This window comes from Gavia stellata, chromosome 7 (genome assembly GCF_030936135.1).
Source record: "Gavia stellata isolate bGavSte3 chromosome 7, bGavSte3.hap2, whole genome shotgun sequence".
Classification (NCBI taxonomy): domain Eukaryota; kingdom Metazoa; phylum Chordata; class Aves; order Gaviiformes; family Gaviidae; genus Gavia; species Gavia stellata.
The window spans coordinates 26,123,557-26,138,457 of NC_082600.1; the positions used below are offsets into that span (position 1 = coordinate 26,123,557).

General features: G+C 47.4%; 1 protein-coding gene across 1 annotated transcript; it reads left to right on the forward strand.

Annotated features, from left to right (window-relative positions):
- The first annotated feature begins 1,089 nt into the window (after nucleotides 1-1,089).
- Nucleotides 1,090-11,361, forward strand: ANGEL1 (angel homolog 1). Its single transcript, XM_059819402.1, has 10 exons — nucleotides 1,090-1,153; nucleotides 2,847-3,446; nucleotides 3,978-4,204; nucleotides 4,821-4,890; nucleotides 5,309-5,742; nucleotides 6,426-6,552; nucleotides 7,430-7,540; nucleotides 8,322-8,391; nucleotides 8,830-8,993; nucleotides 9,845-11,361. Exons 1-10 carry the CDS (start codon nucleotides 1,090-1,092, stop codon nucleotides 10,003-10,005), a joined length of 2,028 nt encoding a protein of 675 aa, XP_059675385.1. The 3' UTR covers nucleotides 10,006-11,361.
- Nucleotides 11,362-14,901: the final 3,540 nt, after the last annotated feature.

Below are 14,901 nucleotides of genomic sequence, written 5' to 3' on the forward strand. Positions count from 1 at the left end.
CCATGAGACAGCAGCTGGTCAGTATCTAGGGAGCAGTTTGGCAGCACCGGTCAGCGCAAAAGGCAGGGATGACATGAGTCTTGACTTCACTGCGAGTGCCCATTTAAAGAGGGTTTGGAAGAAGGCTACCAAGATCACACATTAGAAGCGTGTGTTTGATGTAAAAAGCAGTAGCGGTGATCAGTTCGATCTGCTTGCCTTTAGATGTTGTACACATTCGAATGTGGAACAAAGCAAAACAATAAGAACGTGGACTTCAACCACGACTTCTCTTTTCGTGTGAAACTGTCTGTTTTTGACATGTGATGGGTCTCAACTTGCAAAGGCCATAGTGTGCTCACACACAGGTGAGATGGAGTGGCTTTGCAGAGGTGTGGTGACCTGTGAGCAGCACACTGACAGAGAGCATGCTCCCGCACCGGTATTTCACCCCTCCCCAGTGGCGTTTGTCCACTTAACGGTGGACAAACCTTGACTATCAGCAACTGTGTTTGCAAAGCCTGTGTAATTATTAACTCATCTGGAGCAAATGGGACTTTATTTGCTTGGTGGCTTTCCAGGGGAAAAAAAATTCCTGGAAATTTTCCTTTCTGTTTGGATTTCTGGAGACCAGGGGGTGAAAACCTTTGTTTGAAATCAGACATTTCAGGGTGGCAGGGCCAGAAAGCTCCTGACCCCGCGGGCACAGCAGTGCTGCCGGGCCCCGCCGCACCTACTGGCCGCGTGCGGGGCCCCGGCCGGGCCCGGCCTGGTCCCCGGCTGCGGGGCAGCCCCACAGCGGGGCGGGCACGGCCCCACCCCGGCCGGGGCCGCCCAGCTGGGGCCGTCCCACAGGCCGGCCGCGGCCTCCCGCAGGCGGGCGGCCCCGGAGCAGGGCAGGAGGAGGGCCAGGCCCGAGCCCGCCTCCAGCCCCCGCGGCGCGGCGGCCCAGCGCGGTGCCGGCCCAGCGCGGTGAGTGCCTGCGCGGCGCCCGGGCTCAGGCCGCGGCCGCGGCGTAAGGGCGTTGCTGAGGCGGGGCCGGCGCGTCGCGTCGCGTCGCGTCGCTGGGGCCGGGCCGGGGGCGGTGGAGGCCGCGCCGCGCCAGGCGGTATGATCGGCACGGTGCTCTGCTACGTGCTGCTGCCGGCGGCGCGGCTCCTCCGGGCCCTCCGAGGTAACCCGGCCCTGGGCGGGCGGCGGCGGGGGCCGCGGGAGCCGGCGGCGGGGGCTCGGAGGGACGGGGCGTGGGTGCCCCTCGAACCCCCCCGCCCCGGCCTGAGGGGGGTGGGGCCGCAGGGGCCTCGGCGGCTGGGAGCCAGGGTCGTCCCGGCTGCTGCGTAGCTGCCGGAGTCCCTCGCCCTGGGCAGCAGGAGAGGCGGGCCGGTGGGGGCCGGGGGCTGCTGCCCGAGGTGGCGTGGGCAGTTGTGCCGGGCCGGGGCTGCTCCCCCCGGGGCAGCGCGGGGGGATGGCTTTTTGGAGGAAACAGTCGCCGCTGTTGTGCTGCAGTGGCAGATTGCAGTCTGCGTGGAGGCCCGAGCCTTCTGCCCTGGACCTGCGCTGCAGGTTTGGGAAGATCTTTGGATCTGCCCTGAGGTCTGTGACTCCCCAGGGACCTGCAGGTGGCTCGTGGATGGACTCTTGCTTTGCATGCATCAATATTGCACTTAGTTTCCTAGATCCTGCTGCTACTTCACAGTCCCCGGTGACTGCGCTTATGTAAAGCCGCCCTCCTGCCTGAACCTGTGCCTAGGCCTGTAGCAGCCACTGGCACGCTGTGGTCGCAGTGAGCAGCTAGCTGACTCTTCTCAAATTCAGCTCCTATTCTGTGGTAAAAGGCTCTTGTAACAGCTGTGCCTGGCTGGTGGGGTGCAAAAATATTACCTCGGTGCATTGGTGTTTCTGACATTCATGACCTTAATTACAAAACTACAGAGAGGAGTGTGGTTCTTAAAGCTTCATTTCTGACATACAGAAAGCTTTGACATGAAAGAGACAGTAAAAGCATACATGGATGTTGCTGACTCTTGTATGTTACTGCTCTGGCTGACTGATTCTCACAGGGATACAGTAGAGAAAAAGTGATTTGTAGGCAACAGAAATTGCTAGTCAACAGTAGGGACTAGTGCCTGTGCAGAATTCATAGCAAAACATAAATGCCGTTATCTCTTACATAGATGCAAGTGAAAAGAGTCCCTGTCTTTTTCTGCTTTACCCCACCAATATTAGTATATTCAAGTGTCACATTAACAGCAGGGGTTTTTTAATTTTTTACCACAGATGTCAGTCATCAGATGATCTGTAATTCTTACCAGGACTTCTTCTGTGCATATATTCTCTCTAATAAGGCTTTTAACTGCACATGTTGGTCCTTCTGTGTCTTTTTCATCCGCTTAGTTGAGTACTACTTTCTTACTGAATCACTGGAAAGAAACTTGCTCCAAGTGGTCATCTACAAGAGCCCGGCTTCTTGGCCCATGCACCCATCAGCTAACTTCTACAGGCTGTGCCTTTACGTGTGTTGCTGAGAGCTGATAGTTTCCGCAAGGCCTTTTAGCTTGGCTGACTGGCTGTGGCGCTGCATGAGATAGAAGTCCATTCCGTAGAGTTGGTAAAGCCATTGCCATCCGGTACAGTTTCAGTGACTTTGACTAACATAACTAGAATTGGACTGTGGCCTAGCGTTCAGGAAGAGGCAGGGTAAGTTACTGGGGCTGTAACGGTTTTTATTCGGAGAAGTCATTTGTTTGGGTTGCTATACTGAATGGTTGTATTGCACAGAGTTAACAGCAAATGCATACAGAAAAGAAAAAGAGTGAGTGAGAAAGGATTTCCATCTGTCTGATGTTGTTTTTGTTTTTAAATGGCAGATGCTTTCTTTACCTGTCGAAAGAATGTGCTTCTGGCGAAGAGCACGTCCACCCAGATAGAAGGCGTCTTTGCTGCGACCACAGGAAGGTCGGTTCCAGAAGAGGAAGAAGCCCTTCTCCAGCAGTGGCTGGAGGAAGGAGCAGGGAATTTGCCAGCCAGTGAGAGTGTTCCAGCAGTGGGGAAAGTATCAGTTACGCTCACTAGTGACTGGTTAGAAGGTTCAGAGCTATTGATGACTAGCCTCAGTGACCTGAATTTGGCTCCGGAAGTCACCCAGTGTGCTGGTCAGCAGTTCACAGAGCTACATGTCTTGGCTTCTTCAGAACTGCAAGATCATGCAGTAACTGAACTGACAAAATTACCAGCAGAGGAAACAGTGCCTATAGCAGGCAGTGCCCCTTGGGCAGCTGTGGTGCCACAGACGGATCACCAGATAGCTGGCAGTGCCACTATCAGTGTAGAAGTGCAGAATGAAGACCCAGCTGTGCTGGCCTGGAGTTTAGCACGTGATGCAGAGACAGTGCCAATGGACCCCTCAGCCTGGCCCATTCAGGATACGGTACAATTTTGTCCTCTCCCAACAGAGGTACCCTACCATGGTCAGTAGTAACAGCTCTGAATCTGATGTTTGGTTTGGGATTTGCATTTGTAGTGAATGTGGTCAGGTTATTGTGTCTGGGCTTGCTGTCAGTAAGACATGGATTGTATTTGTCCATGCAGAACTGACAGGACCTGCTAGTGAAAACTATAAAGTGAGTTTTTGGTGAGGGAGGGCTGGTCACAGCTAGTACTCTACAGCTATTTAGACCATCTGGTCTGAACATCAATGTATGTTCATTTCCCAGGAACTGTTCCCAAGTGCTGGCTTTATAATATAAAAAGCACCCAAAAGCTGGTCGAATGTTTCAGTATGCTTGACTCTGGTATTCTGTTATACCATCCCCATTGACAACTGTCCAAAGGCATCCAAAAAGAGCACCTGAAAACCAGAGTGGATGAGGGTTTGGTCAGAGACTAGAACACCCTAGCTTAGAGAATGAGAATGGCTGTTTTTTGGGTCCCAGGGGAACAAAAGTCTCAGCAGGGTACGCAGCATAGCTGTAACTTGGCTTTTTATCTCTTGCGTATAGAGATTTTATGGAGAGACTGGGAGGATCTTTCTGTCCAGCCCTGTGTGCTAGAGCAGGTCTCGAAAAACACTCCTCTCTTTGAATTTCGAGTCATGTCTTACAACATCCTTGCCCAGGACCTGGTGGAGCAGGGCCTTGATCTCTATGTACACTGTCATCCAGACATCCTGAAGTGGAACTACCGCCTTCCAAACCTTTTGCAGGAGATCCAGCACTGGGATCCTGATGTGAGTATGACTGAGCCCTTCCCACATCAATGTCACCGGAATTTGAATTCATTGTTTGATCTAACAGCATTAAAAAAAACCAACAAAAAAAAAAGATGGGAGTGAAGTCCTAGGAAGATACTACCTGCTCGGTAACTGAACACTGATTCCTCTGAGAGTATTTGAGGCCTTGTGCATATGTTTTTTGGTGTCTATCTTGCTTTGATTGTGTTATTGTAGAAACTAGTCATACTTTGATAGCAGGGCTTAACTTCTTTAAATAACAGAAGTAGAGGAAGAAGAGATAATATGTGTTTGGGGAGGAAAGGACCAGGTTTGTAAGGCAGCACAGGAGGGGAAGCCTGCGTAGAAGAGGACTTCATGACTTTCTCTGTTCCTTGAGTCCTCTTTGCATGATGAAGGATCTTCTGCCTCATCACTGGGAAACTAAATGATAAGCTAATGTGACCCAGGAAGTTATTGCTCTCTATCTGGAAAGTACAGGACAGAGTTGCAGTGATGACCTTTCTGGTTGCAGGGTTGGTATGTGAGTGCACTTTTCCACTTTCTTCCTTCCCCAAAACAAGGTAACTAGCAAATACTGGTGGAGCAAATGAGGTCTCTGCCTTCCTTGCAGGTTCTGTGTCTGCAGGAGGTGCAAGAGAACCATTACCGGGAGCAGCTGGAACCGATATTCAAGGAGATGGGTACGTCCTGCTTTTGTGTATCTGTACTTCCAGCTCATGGGACTGACCAAGCAGTGCTTCCTGCTTAACGTCTTTAAAGCACTTGGTCTTGAGAGAGCTCTTCCTGTTTGTTGGGTGGCTGCTGGCCCCACTTCTGAACTGTCTGCCTAGACCTTTACCCTTTCTTTTGTAATTGATCTTTCTCAGAGTTGACAGATGAGAGTAGCAAAACTGATAGGGTCCTAGAAGGACAAGGAGAGAGAAAATACCCTCAATGATAAATGATAAATAGTGATTATTGGAATAGAATTGGTTATAATGCTGTACCCAAAGGTAGCAACGTCTTCTGCTACACAGACTTGCTGAACTCCCCAGCTGCTGGGGGGAGCCTGAGGTAGTGACTGGATAAACCTTTTAATAAGTGATGGTTTCTTTTCAGGCTTTGCATGCTTCTATAAACGGAGGACTGGGACGAAGACAGATGGCTGTGCAGTGTGCTATAAGCACAGCAGGTTCCAGCTGATCAGCCTCAGTCCCATAGAGTACTTCCGGCCTGGCCTGGACGTCCTCAATCGGGATAACGTGGGCTTGGTGCTGCTGCTGCAGCCTCTGCTCCCAGAGGGCCTAGATCTGAAGGCAATCAGTCCTTTGTGTGTGGCCAACACTCATGTGTTGTTTAATCCCCGGCGGGGAGATATCAAACTGGCCCAGATGGCCTTGCTCCTAGCAGAGATCGACAAGATTGCAAAAACTACTGAAGGCAGCTACTATCCTGTAATCTTGTGTGGAGACCTGAACTCTGTACCTGATTCTCCACTCTACAAATTCATCCGGAATGGTGAACTTTCCTACCATGGGATGCCAGCCTGGAAGGCAGGTGCCAGCCGGAACTGGGATTGGGTAGCTCTTTATTGCATGCTGCTAGAGAAATGCATGGCTGCATTCTTTCTCTCATGAGGAAATAGTCTGAATATTGAATTCAGTCTTCCCCAATGCCTCCAGCACTGCTGGGGAAAGAAACGGACAAATGTGTGCGTGTTGTTTCCACCACTGCTCTTTTGGTTTCTCTTGAGGCAGACCAGTGATAATAGCCCACTTAATTTCAGGTCCTGGTTCTCCCTTGCTATGGGATTTTTGTGCCTGGGTGACTGGAAGTGTAGGGGAGTACAACTCCACCAAGACTTACTGAAATTTTATGTGGATGTTTGATGTGAAAACAGTTTGAAATGGGCACCTGTGCTAGAGTCTCTTGTGGTTACCTGTTACTGTGTATCCATGATCAAATACATCATTGGCTTTCAAGCTAGATCATCAGTTCAATAATAGATGCCTGCAAAGTATCTTGTTAGGTGACTTATAGCTAACTGTATCCATCCGCCACAGCTGAAGGTTTATTATATCTGCACCATATTCTGAATAGCTCAGTTCATGCCTTTCTATGAGGGCATTCTTCTGTCTTGCCCTTGGCAAGTATGTATACGTACATTGTCTATAGCTTGCAAAAGTTCTGCTCTGTGTTGCTGATGTTTCCTCTCCTGTTTCTGGCCTCCTTGCAGGTGTCTGGTCAGGAAGACTTTTCCCAACAGTTGTATTCACGGAAACTGCTGGCCCCATTGTGGCCGAGCTCACTGGGTGTAACAGACAACTGCCAATACGTCACCCTGTGCCTGCCAAAGAAACTAGGTGAGCTCCACTGTGGCCTGAGAACATGAGTTTGCTGGGAATGGACAGTTTGTGGGCCTTGCTGTCTCTATGAGAAGCTTGGGCATGTGTTGCATGAGACACTCGGCAGATTCTCTTCTATGCATTTTCTTGGTATATGAACTAAATTTAATTTTTCTGGAGTCTATTCCTGTAGCCCAATTTCTGCCATTTTCTTTCTCTAGTCAGGAGCTGAATGTTCCCCTACCAGTAACCATTGCTCTACGTATCTCTTTCATATTCCCAGACTTATGCTTTTGTGCAGTTGCAAACCGTGTTCAGCAGCCACAGCTTTCAGCTGCATGTGTTTGTGGGAGCGGTTTTGGGCAGTATTTGCACACCATTACTAGGAAATCATTCCTAAGAGCCCAGTTACAATCATGACTGTTCTCTACCGTCCTTAGAGAGGATTAAAAAAAAGAAGGCGCCCAGACTAAATAGCTTTTATTGGAATCTTGAATGAGGAACTTTTATTCAACCTGAACTCCAGAATTGTTTTTTCTTTTTCAGCAGATGTTTCCTTGAGTTGCACACTAACTGATCTGCTTAAAAGTCCCTTGAATTTGTGGTGTCTCAGAGGGGACATTCTTAATTTGTTTCATCAAGGTGCTAACCATGACTGTTGCATTGGCTAAAGAGTTAGCAATAACTGTGCTCTGTTCTTCTACATTTACACACCTGTTCTGTTCTACATTTAGGTTATTAAGTGATTCCCATTCTCATGGTATCAGAGGGCTTGGGCACAAAAACCTCTCTCAACCTAAAGAGGTCTAAAGGTCTAAAAAGTATGCAGATGTTCCCTGTAGATGTGAATTTGCTGCAGTTATTTTCTTTTCATAACTTGTATTTTTCTCTGCAGGCAGACATAAGTACAGCCGGGACTTCCTGCTCCAGTTTCGTTTTTGCGATGTTGCCTGTGAACGGCCACCGCAGCTGGTCCTCTTGGAAGGTGTGACAGATGCTAAACCAGGTATTAATGGGAGATTTTTCAGCTTGTGACTCTCCTAGCTCTATTTTGATGAAAATGTGAGGTGGAGGTAATGCCTGGTGAGAAAAGGGGAAGGCAGAAGGGTGCCTTCTATGGCTGTGTAATTACTAGTGGATTCCATGAGAGCTCAGAGGAGTACAGTCTTACCACCCTCATACACACTGACTGTGTTCCTTGAGATGTACTGAGATTCAGCCTCTTTTGGAGGCTGTTTCTTATAAAGTGAAATATATATATATATTTCTTTTATTCTGCTTCAAGATTTTTGATGGGGGAGAACAAACCTGAGGACTGTAATGTCACAATGGCCACAACATAGATGTCTCTGGATGCTGGTACCCAGTAGACACTGCCTCACCTCTGGGCCTTGTGGCATGGCTGGTTCTGCTTTCTCCATTTCTGTTCTGCGTTTCTAGACACCCTTTGTGTAAGCTGTAGGCTAAGTCAAATGACCTTTCTTTGAGACAAAGGTTGAATTACCCTGAGCTTTGATAATATTAAATGCTTTAAGGATATGTCCTTAGCAGGACACAATATGACTTCTCAGTTGTTTGCACTGATGTGCTTTCAGGATGTTCCTGTTAGTCTTAGATCTGGGGTTTCCTTTGAATATTTTTCTTTAAGGTGCCTGTGACTGGAAGGTATCTGCTCTTCTTGGATAAAAAGATGCATTTGGTCTCAGGAGAAGCTTCTCAGACTTGGGATGAGCAGCCTGTCCCAGGATCTATGTAGGACTGGCTGGAATCTCTTTGTTCCTTTGCAGACCGCCCTGCACACTGGCCCAAGCCTGCTGCCGTGGTAAAAGACCCTGATCCCCAGCCATTCGTCCCAAGGTAATTTGGTGCACCTTCAATGGCCCCACTCTTCAAGCCTGGTCTCGTTTTCCTGAGCACTGAAAATCTGCTGAAGTAAAGACTGAAATAAATGTGAGGGTGAAAGAGAGTAAGGAGGGCTGTGTGGAAGAGCCAGATCCACCCAGGGTTGTCCCAGCAGCTGGGACAGCTGTTCTGTCAGCATTGTGTTGGTGAGGTCGAGAATGAAGAGCAAAGACAGGACTGGGTATTGGAGACAAAGGAAGTTCATAGTCCACTTTGTCTTTGGTGTAAGTGGAGTGAATAATTCTGAAAGACTGTCTTTTATGTGTTCACAAAGTAGAAATAGTTTGGACAGTTGCATCAGCAAGGGAAAATCCAAGTTCAGCTATGACTGCAGTACTGAACACTGCATCATTCTCTTTCCGTCCTTGGTAAACGCTGGCTGTTGATGTGCAGGTCTTCAGGCGTTATCCAGCATGGCCTCAACCTGACCTCTGTCTACAGCCACTTCCTGCCACAGAGAGGACGCCCGGAGGTCACAACGATGCCCATGGGGCTTGGAGCCACCGTTGATTATATCTTCTACTCGGCAGAGCCTGTGGAGAATGGGAACAGGGGGGGTGAGTGTGGCAGTGTGGGGCTTATACCTGTGATGTTGGGAGAGGGCTGTGAGGCATGCCAGTGTGCAGCTTGGTGTTGGGCTGTGCATTGTGTTAAGCTGCAGTGGATCTACAGGGTGTGACTTTGACTGAAATGATGCACTAAGTGGAAGCAACATTTACTCAGGTATCATGAGAAGACACTGTTTATCTTTGCCATGGAAAAACTGAAGCTGCTTAGCTTAGGTTCTTGTAGACTTTCGAGGAAGCTAGAACAGAATGGATTCTGTTCTTTTGTGTGAGTATCTTACTTGTGTTCCTGATAACAGGCAGTGCTGGGTCCTAAGTTCAAGGCTTGGACTTCTGGTCTGACTGAGACCACACACTGGCCTTAGAAGGTGGTGACTCTGGCTACCTTACAATGGCACCACCTCTCTGCTACCTGAAACAGGAGTTACGTTCATGAAAGACTGCATCCAGGAACTGTCTCTGAGCTGGTTTGGATCATGTCAGAATCAACTTTGGGGAGGAGGTTAGGAATGAAGAGATTAATTCCTCCTCAGGGGGGAATCTGAAGCTATTGCTAGGACTTAGTACTATGAAAGGAACTTCTCATGTAAGCAACTGCCTGGTCAATTTAGTATATACTTGATTCCTGTGCCTGCAAGTATATGAAACCATTGAACAGCAGTATTACAGGATGATCACTGCTTTTACATGTACGCTCAAAGCTGCATGCAGTGTTTGTGCAGGCAGTCTTCGTTCATGAGGGAACTAATAGGAAAGCATTGACAAGCATCCCTCTGTGAGCGTATAGAATTAATCTACAGCACCAGTCGCTGGCTGATATTTCTTTTGATTTTCTTCGTCAGGTCGCAGGCTGTACCAGGATGGAGCCCTGAAGCTGCTTGGCCGCCTTTCCCTTCTCTCTGAAGATGTCCTGTTGCTGGCAAATGGCTTACCAAATTCTTTTTGTTCATCTGATCATCTCTGCCTACTGGCTAGCTTTGGCTTGGAGATCTCCGGCCTCTGAGAGGGTTAGTGTTAGTTCCCCTTTCCCTAAAGAAAATCTGTTCTGAATACAGCAGTTGAGGCTCTGGATTGCACAACCTGCTTGCAAGAAAACTCTTTTCCTTATCATGCCCTGAAAGTCCCTTTCTCCCCTCATACCCTCACAAAAAGCAGGGATGGGAGAGTTGGAGCGCTTTTTGCATTGGTATTTTGTGGGTCTCTGCAAACCTGAGCTGTGTTCCCAGTGGGCTTCCAGATGTATTCAGGCATTACCATCTCTTAAAGGGATCCTTGTTCCACTGCTTTGTTTAGCAGATGTTTTAGTGCTGTGGGAACCAACATAACTCTCATGTTTATTTGTTCTAGTGTGAGATCTTCAAGGAGCTGGGAAAGAGGGGCAACGCTGCCTACTTCTGGTTAGTTAATTGCTACCAAGGAGCAGGGGATGTATACACCAATCAAAACAATGGTTCTTTTAATTTCTCAGTGATAGTTCATGAAGTATGGTCCTTCCAGGACTAGTTGTCGTGTTGCCTTTGAGAGTGTTGGCTCTGCTAACTGCTTGGAAATGGCTTTTACTTAATAATGTGTACGGGCTGCCTTGCTGGCAGAAGGGTTTGTGTAGTTGAACAGTTTCTACAAGAAGCTGCCTGCTGTGACTAATGGACCAAGGAATGGGATTGCGAGGAATGGAGCCAGGGGTTCTACAGAGCCACCCACAGGAGCTCTAGAACTGCAGCAAAAGCCTAGAGGCCTTGGGGAAGGCTCCCTTCCTTTCTAGCAGCCTCAGAATGGTACCTAGTTTGGCACTTGTACGAAAAATATTTACGATCCTCCCAGTGAATATCAGGTGGAAAAAATTGTCCCGTAAGGCATGATAAGCCCAGGAGGCTATAGCTCTGGGAGGTTCCAAAAGGGAGATGAAAATGGAAGGCATGTGAGAGGCAGCAGAGCCATCAGATGGAAGAGCTGATACTTGTCACTTGCCCTGCTCTTTCTCTGTGCCCTCCCTATTCCATTCAGCCTGCCAGGGGTCAAATAGCCAACCTGTAGCATCCCTCTGAGCCAGACTGAAGTTCATACTACTGCCGCCTTCTGGAGCCGGTCATGTTTAGGTAGGTAGAACTTGTAGGACTGACTCCTGTTTCTTCACAGGCGTTGGGAGGGAGGGGAAGGCTGTGTAACTTGGAGCCAGATTGTCAGTGTCTTGAATCCCAGTGTACCTTTGGTGTCCTATCAGTGTACTTTTGTCAGTGGTGGCTTGGCCAGTACAAAAGCAATAGAACTGTACCTGATCCTAGGGCAGATTCCCCAGTTCAGCCTGACATTTGTTGCTCAGTTTTTCCATGAGAGATGAGAGCAACATTGGCAGAAACATTACCAATCTTCTGTTCACAAATGAGGCAGGGAAATCTGGTCCCACCTCAGGTTTGTGTGGGAAGGTACGAGGAGACTTGAAATATTGTCCTCTGTTCCTGGGTTATATTGGGGAACTTTCTTATTTTAAATGTTACTTTCTTTATTGAAAAATAAATTTTTTCTCAACTAAGAAAAAAACACAGAGTAACTGCAGCACCTTGTGCTCCTGGCAGCTGAACCCTCTGAGGACTTACTCAACAAGGCTTTGCTGCCTGGGGTGTGAAAGAGGAGAGGACAAGATATCTAGCTACACAAGATAGTAGTAATGAGGGTTGAAGAGAGGGAAGAAGTGGGCCTAGCGGTTGTCTCCCAGCACATCCCCAAATCCCAGAGGTGATTTATTTGGCATCAGGCTTGTCTTGCAAAATCATTTGCATTCAGGAACCCTTGCCCTCCTCCCAAAGAAGGCAAGTACTGCTGATCTTCTACAGCTGACTTCTGTAAACTGTACAGAAACAGTTTGTGTGGCAGGATTGTGTTCCATGCCCATATGATTGTGTAAGGATTGCATATTCCCTTCTTGCCCCTGCCAGATGGTGTGGTATTTGCCTGGTGATGTGGGGATGGCTTTTGCTACCCCAGTTGGGATAAAGTGAGTAGCAATCTGGGGGTGAATAAATTTGCAGCTTTGTTTGCCCTTCTTAGTTTCATAGGTAATGGTTCTGGCATGGCACTGGTGTTAGTATTTGGGGAGGGATGCAGAGCTGTGTATTTTTATGGCTCTGTTTATCTGACAGTTGCACTAATTTCTGCAAGTACTCTCATTCTGGTTTTTTGGTTGGTTGTATTTGTAAAGGGAGGGGAGGAAAGGGAAATGGGTGAACTGACAGTTTTATTTTCTGCCAGGCTTGAAAAGAGGTTGCCAGAAAGCAGCCAGGTTGCAGATAACTCCCACCAGCTGGTAACATTGTAATAGGAAACTTGGAAGACACTGAAGGTTTTAAAACAACCAACCAAAAGCAAAACAAAAAACAGTGTGACACATAGTGCTGGCACTTAAAACTTTGGCTATCTGCTTCAGTTGTAATTGCTGGCTAGGTCTGATGGTCAGTTCATGAGGGGGGAGTGCGTTTGTGTGAAAGCAGCCCTCCTGCCCCATCTGTTGAGGCCCATAAGGTGTGCATAGTGCACCATGAGATGAACTGGTTGCCCCTGCACTGGCCGAAGCACCCTGCCAATCCGGTGATGTAACTGAGGTATAGGAGCTGTGCTTCAACATCACAAGTGCTTCTTTCATTTTATTTAAACCAAAGACTTGACTTTTCTTTTGGGTAACTTGCAGGAAGGCATCTCTCGGGGAGGTTTCAAGATTCCAGCTATATTTTGTTGGAAAATCTAATGTTCCACAGGTCAAGCTAATGCTTTTTTTTTTCAATACATGAAATAATATGGTATGAACTTGGAATGGATATGCAGTTACGTGCTGAGAAACCCCAGGACAATGCCTGCAAGCCCTCTGATTCTTTCTTCTGAAGGTTAGAAAGCTCCCAGAGGGACCTGCAGTTCCGGAAGACCTGGCTCACACATGCTTCCTTGGGCATTCATAGGTGGAACTGTTGCAGAAATGCAGGACCATTGCTAGTGACTGCATACAGACACATGAAGGCAGAGTTGAAGAGTTGATTGCTGTATGACCACTGTCCCTGAAGCTCTGATATAGACCCCTACAGAGTTAGCCTGTTTCAGGAGAGAAAAAACCCTGTGTTCTAGGGCAATTGGGAGTTAACATCAAATGGATCTGGAGACCTGTGAATGCCTCCAGCTGTGGGGGACTATAAGAGAAGTTTGGAGGTGGGGTGGGTGGAAAGAGTCCCTACCTCTAAAACAGCAACCAGTATATAGTTGTAGGGAGAAAATAATGTGTTCTGTGATGCTTTAAGAATAGCACACAGTGATATAGTAAGAGGCAGTGGTAATGACCAACTCATGGTGGGACACAGAACTAAGATTCCAGATGTAGCTCTTCACACTGTTTTCTGGTCTAAACGCATGACTAGTTGTCATTTAGCACAGCTTTCTGATGAATTACAGAGGGCTCTGTAAATTGTTATGAAAGTGGAACAACAGGAATATCTGCTATACTCAGAAAGGGAAGGTATCATAGAGGTGGGATCATCTACATCATCTTAGTAGTGATGTAGAGCTCAGGGATACTGGTACTTAGGGGAAAGGATGCCAGAGACCACTGGCGGTGTGGATACATACCCTGTTATCAGTCTGCTAAGCTGCAGGAGCATACAGCTGTAGGGGCAAACATGTATTTGACAAAGTATCTTTGCTAGACAACAGCTTGGATTGCACCACAGCTTCTAAACTGTATTTAGTTATGCTATTTAGATAGAAGTTGGACTTCCTTCACTTTCTCAGAGTTTTAAGTTCATCACTTCAGGACGATGCCTTTTATAATCAGTTTTCCCAATTACATGGGATGGGAGGAGTGGTAAACAATATAATTGCTCTAGTTTCTTTCCTTTTCTTATTAAATGAAACTTGGCTGCTGCTTGAGGTCTTCTTTCTCCATGCCTTTTTGTTACGAGATATCTCTCCAGCAGCTGTTTTCCCATGACTGCCATATTCAGTTATCTTTCTGAGTTACTGATAGTATTTTTTTCTGCAGCTGTATTTCTTCAATTAAAAGCTGTGGGTGGAATTCTTCAGGGCTAAGTCTTACTATAAACTCAACATTTAAATAATGTCAAGCCATGAGATAGTGGGTTCCCTCACCCCTGAAGAATTAAGTGGGAGGGGTGGGAGCTCTGAAACCAACACTTAGATGGGAACAACTCATATAAAACAAAAAAAAGCTTAAGATTTATCATCAGTGCCCTGTATGCTACCTGCTTTGTGAAGCACAGGAGAACTCTGAAATATACTTGACCTTAGTTCATCTTCTCTGAGGAGTCTCTTAGAAGCTCTAAGACCAGTTCAGCATCTGAGAGAGAATCTCTTTTTAAGAGCGGGTCAAGGTATGTGTCCAGCTTCTAATGATATTTGAGAGTAGTGTTGGCAAACAGTCTGCAAAGCAGGGTGTTGCTACAGTGCAATTTCTCCTCCCATTGTGACCACCCCACTAATGAATATTTATTGCATGTACTGTTAGGAATTTGCAGGCATATCTGCATTTGGATGAACCATGGATGAAGCCTTCTGTGGCTCATCTAAAGGAGGAGCACACAAGCCTTAGTGGGGTACTGTCTCCTTTCAGTAGGCTTCCTGTCATGCAAGTTAATTGAATTGCTGGCTATGACCTGTTCCTTACCAGAGTGTAGCTGCCTGGCCTGTAGTGCTTTCCATAGCACTATCACACTGAAACACGCAAGCTGCATGATCACTGCCATTGAATGTACTGCATCGTGTTTCAAAGTATGATACTGAGTTTCTGTAGAGAACTCACCTGCTATAATAACCAAGATGACTGATTGAACAGCTGGCATGCCTCAAGCTCATTCCTTTTGTCAGTTGTACAAGTTTGGCTTCTCCTGTCAAGTCAAGTTATCCT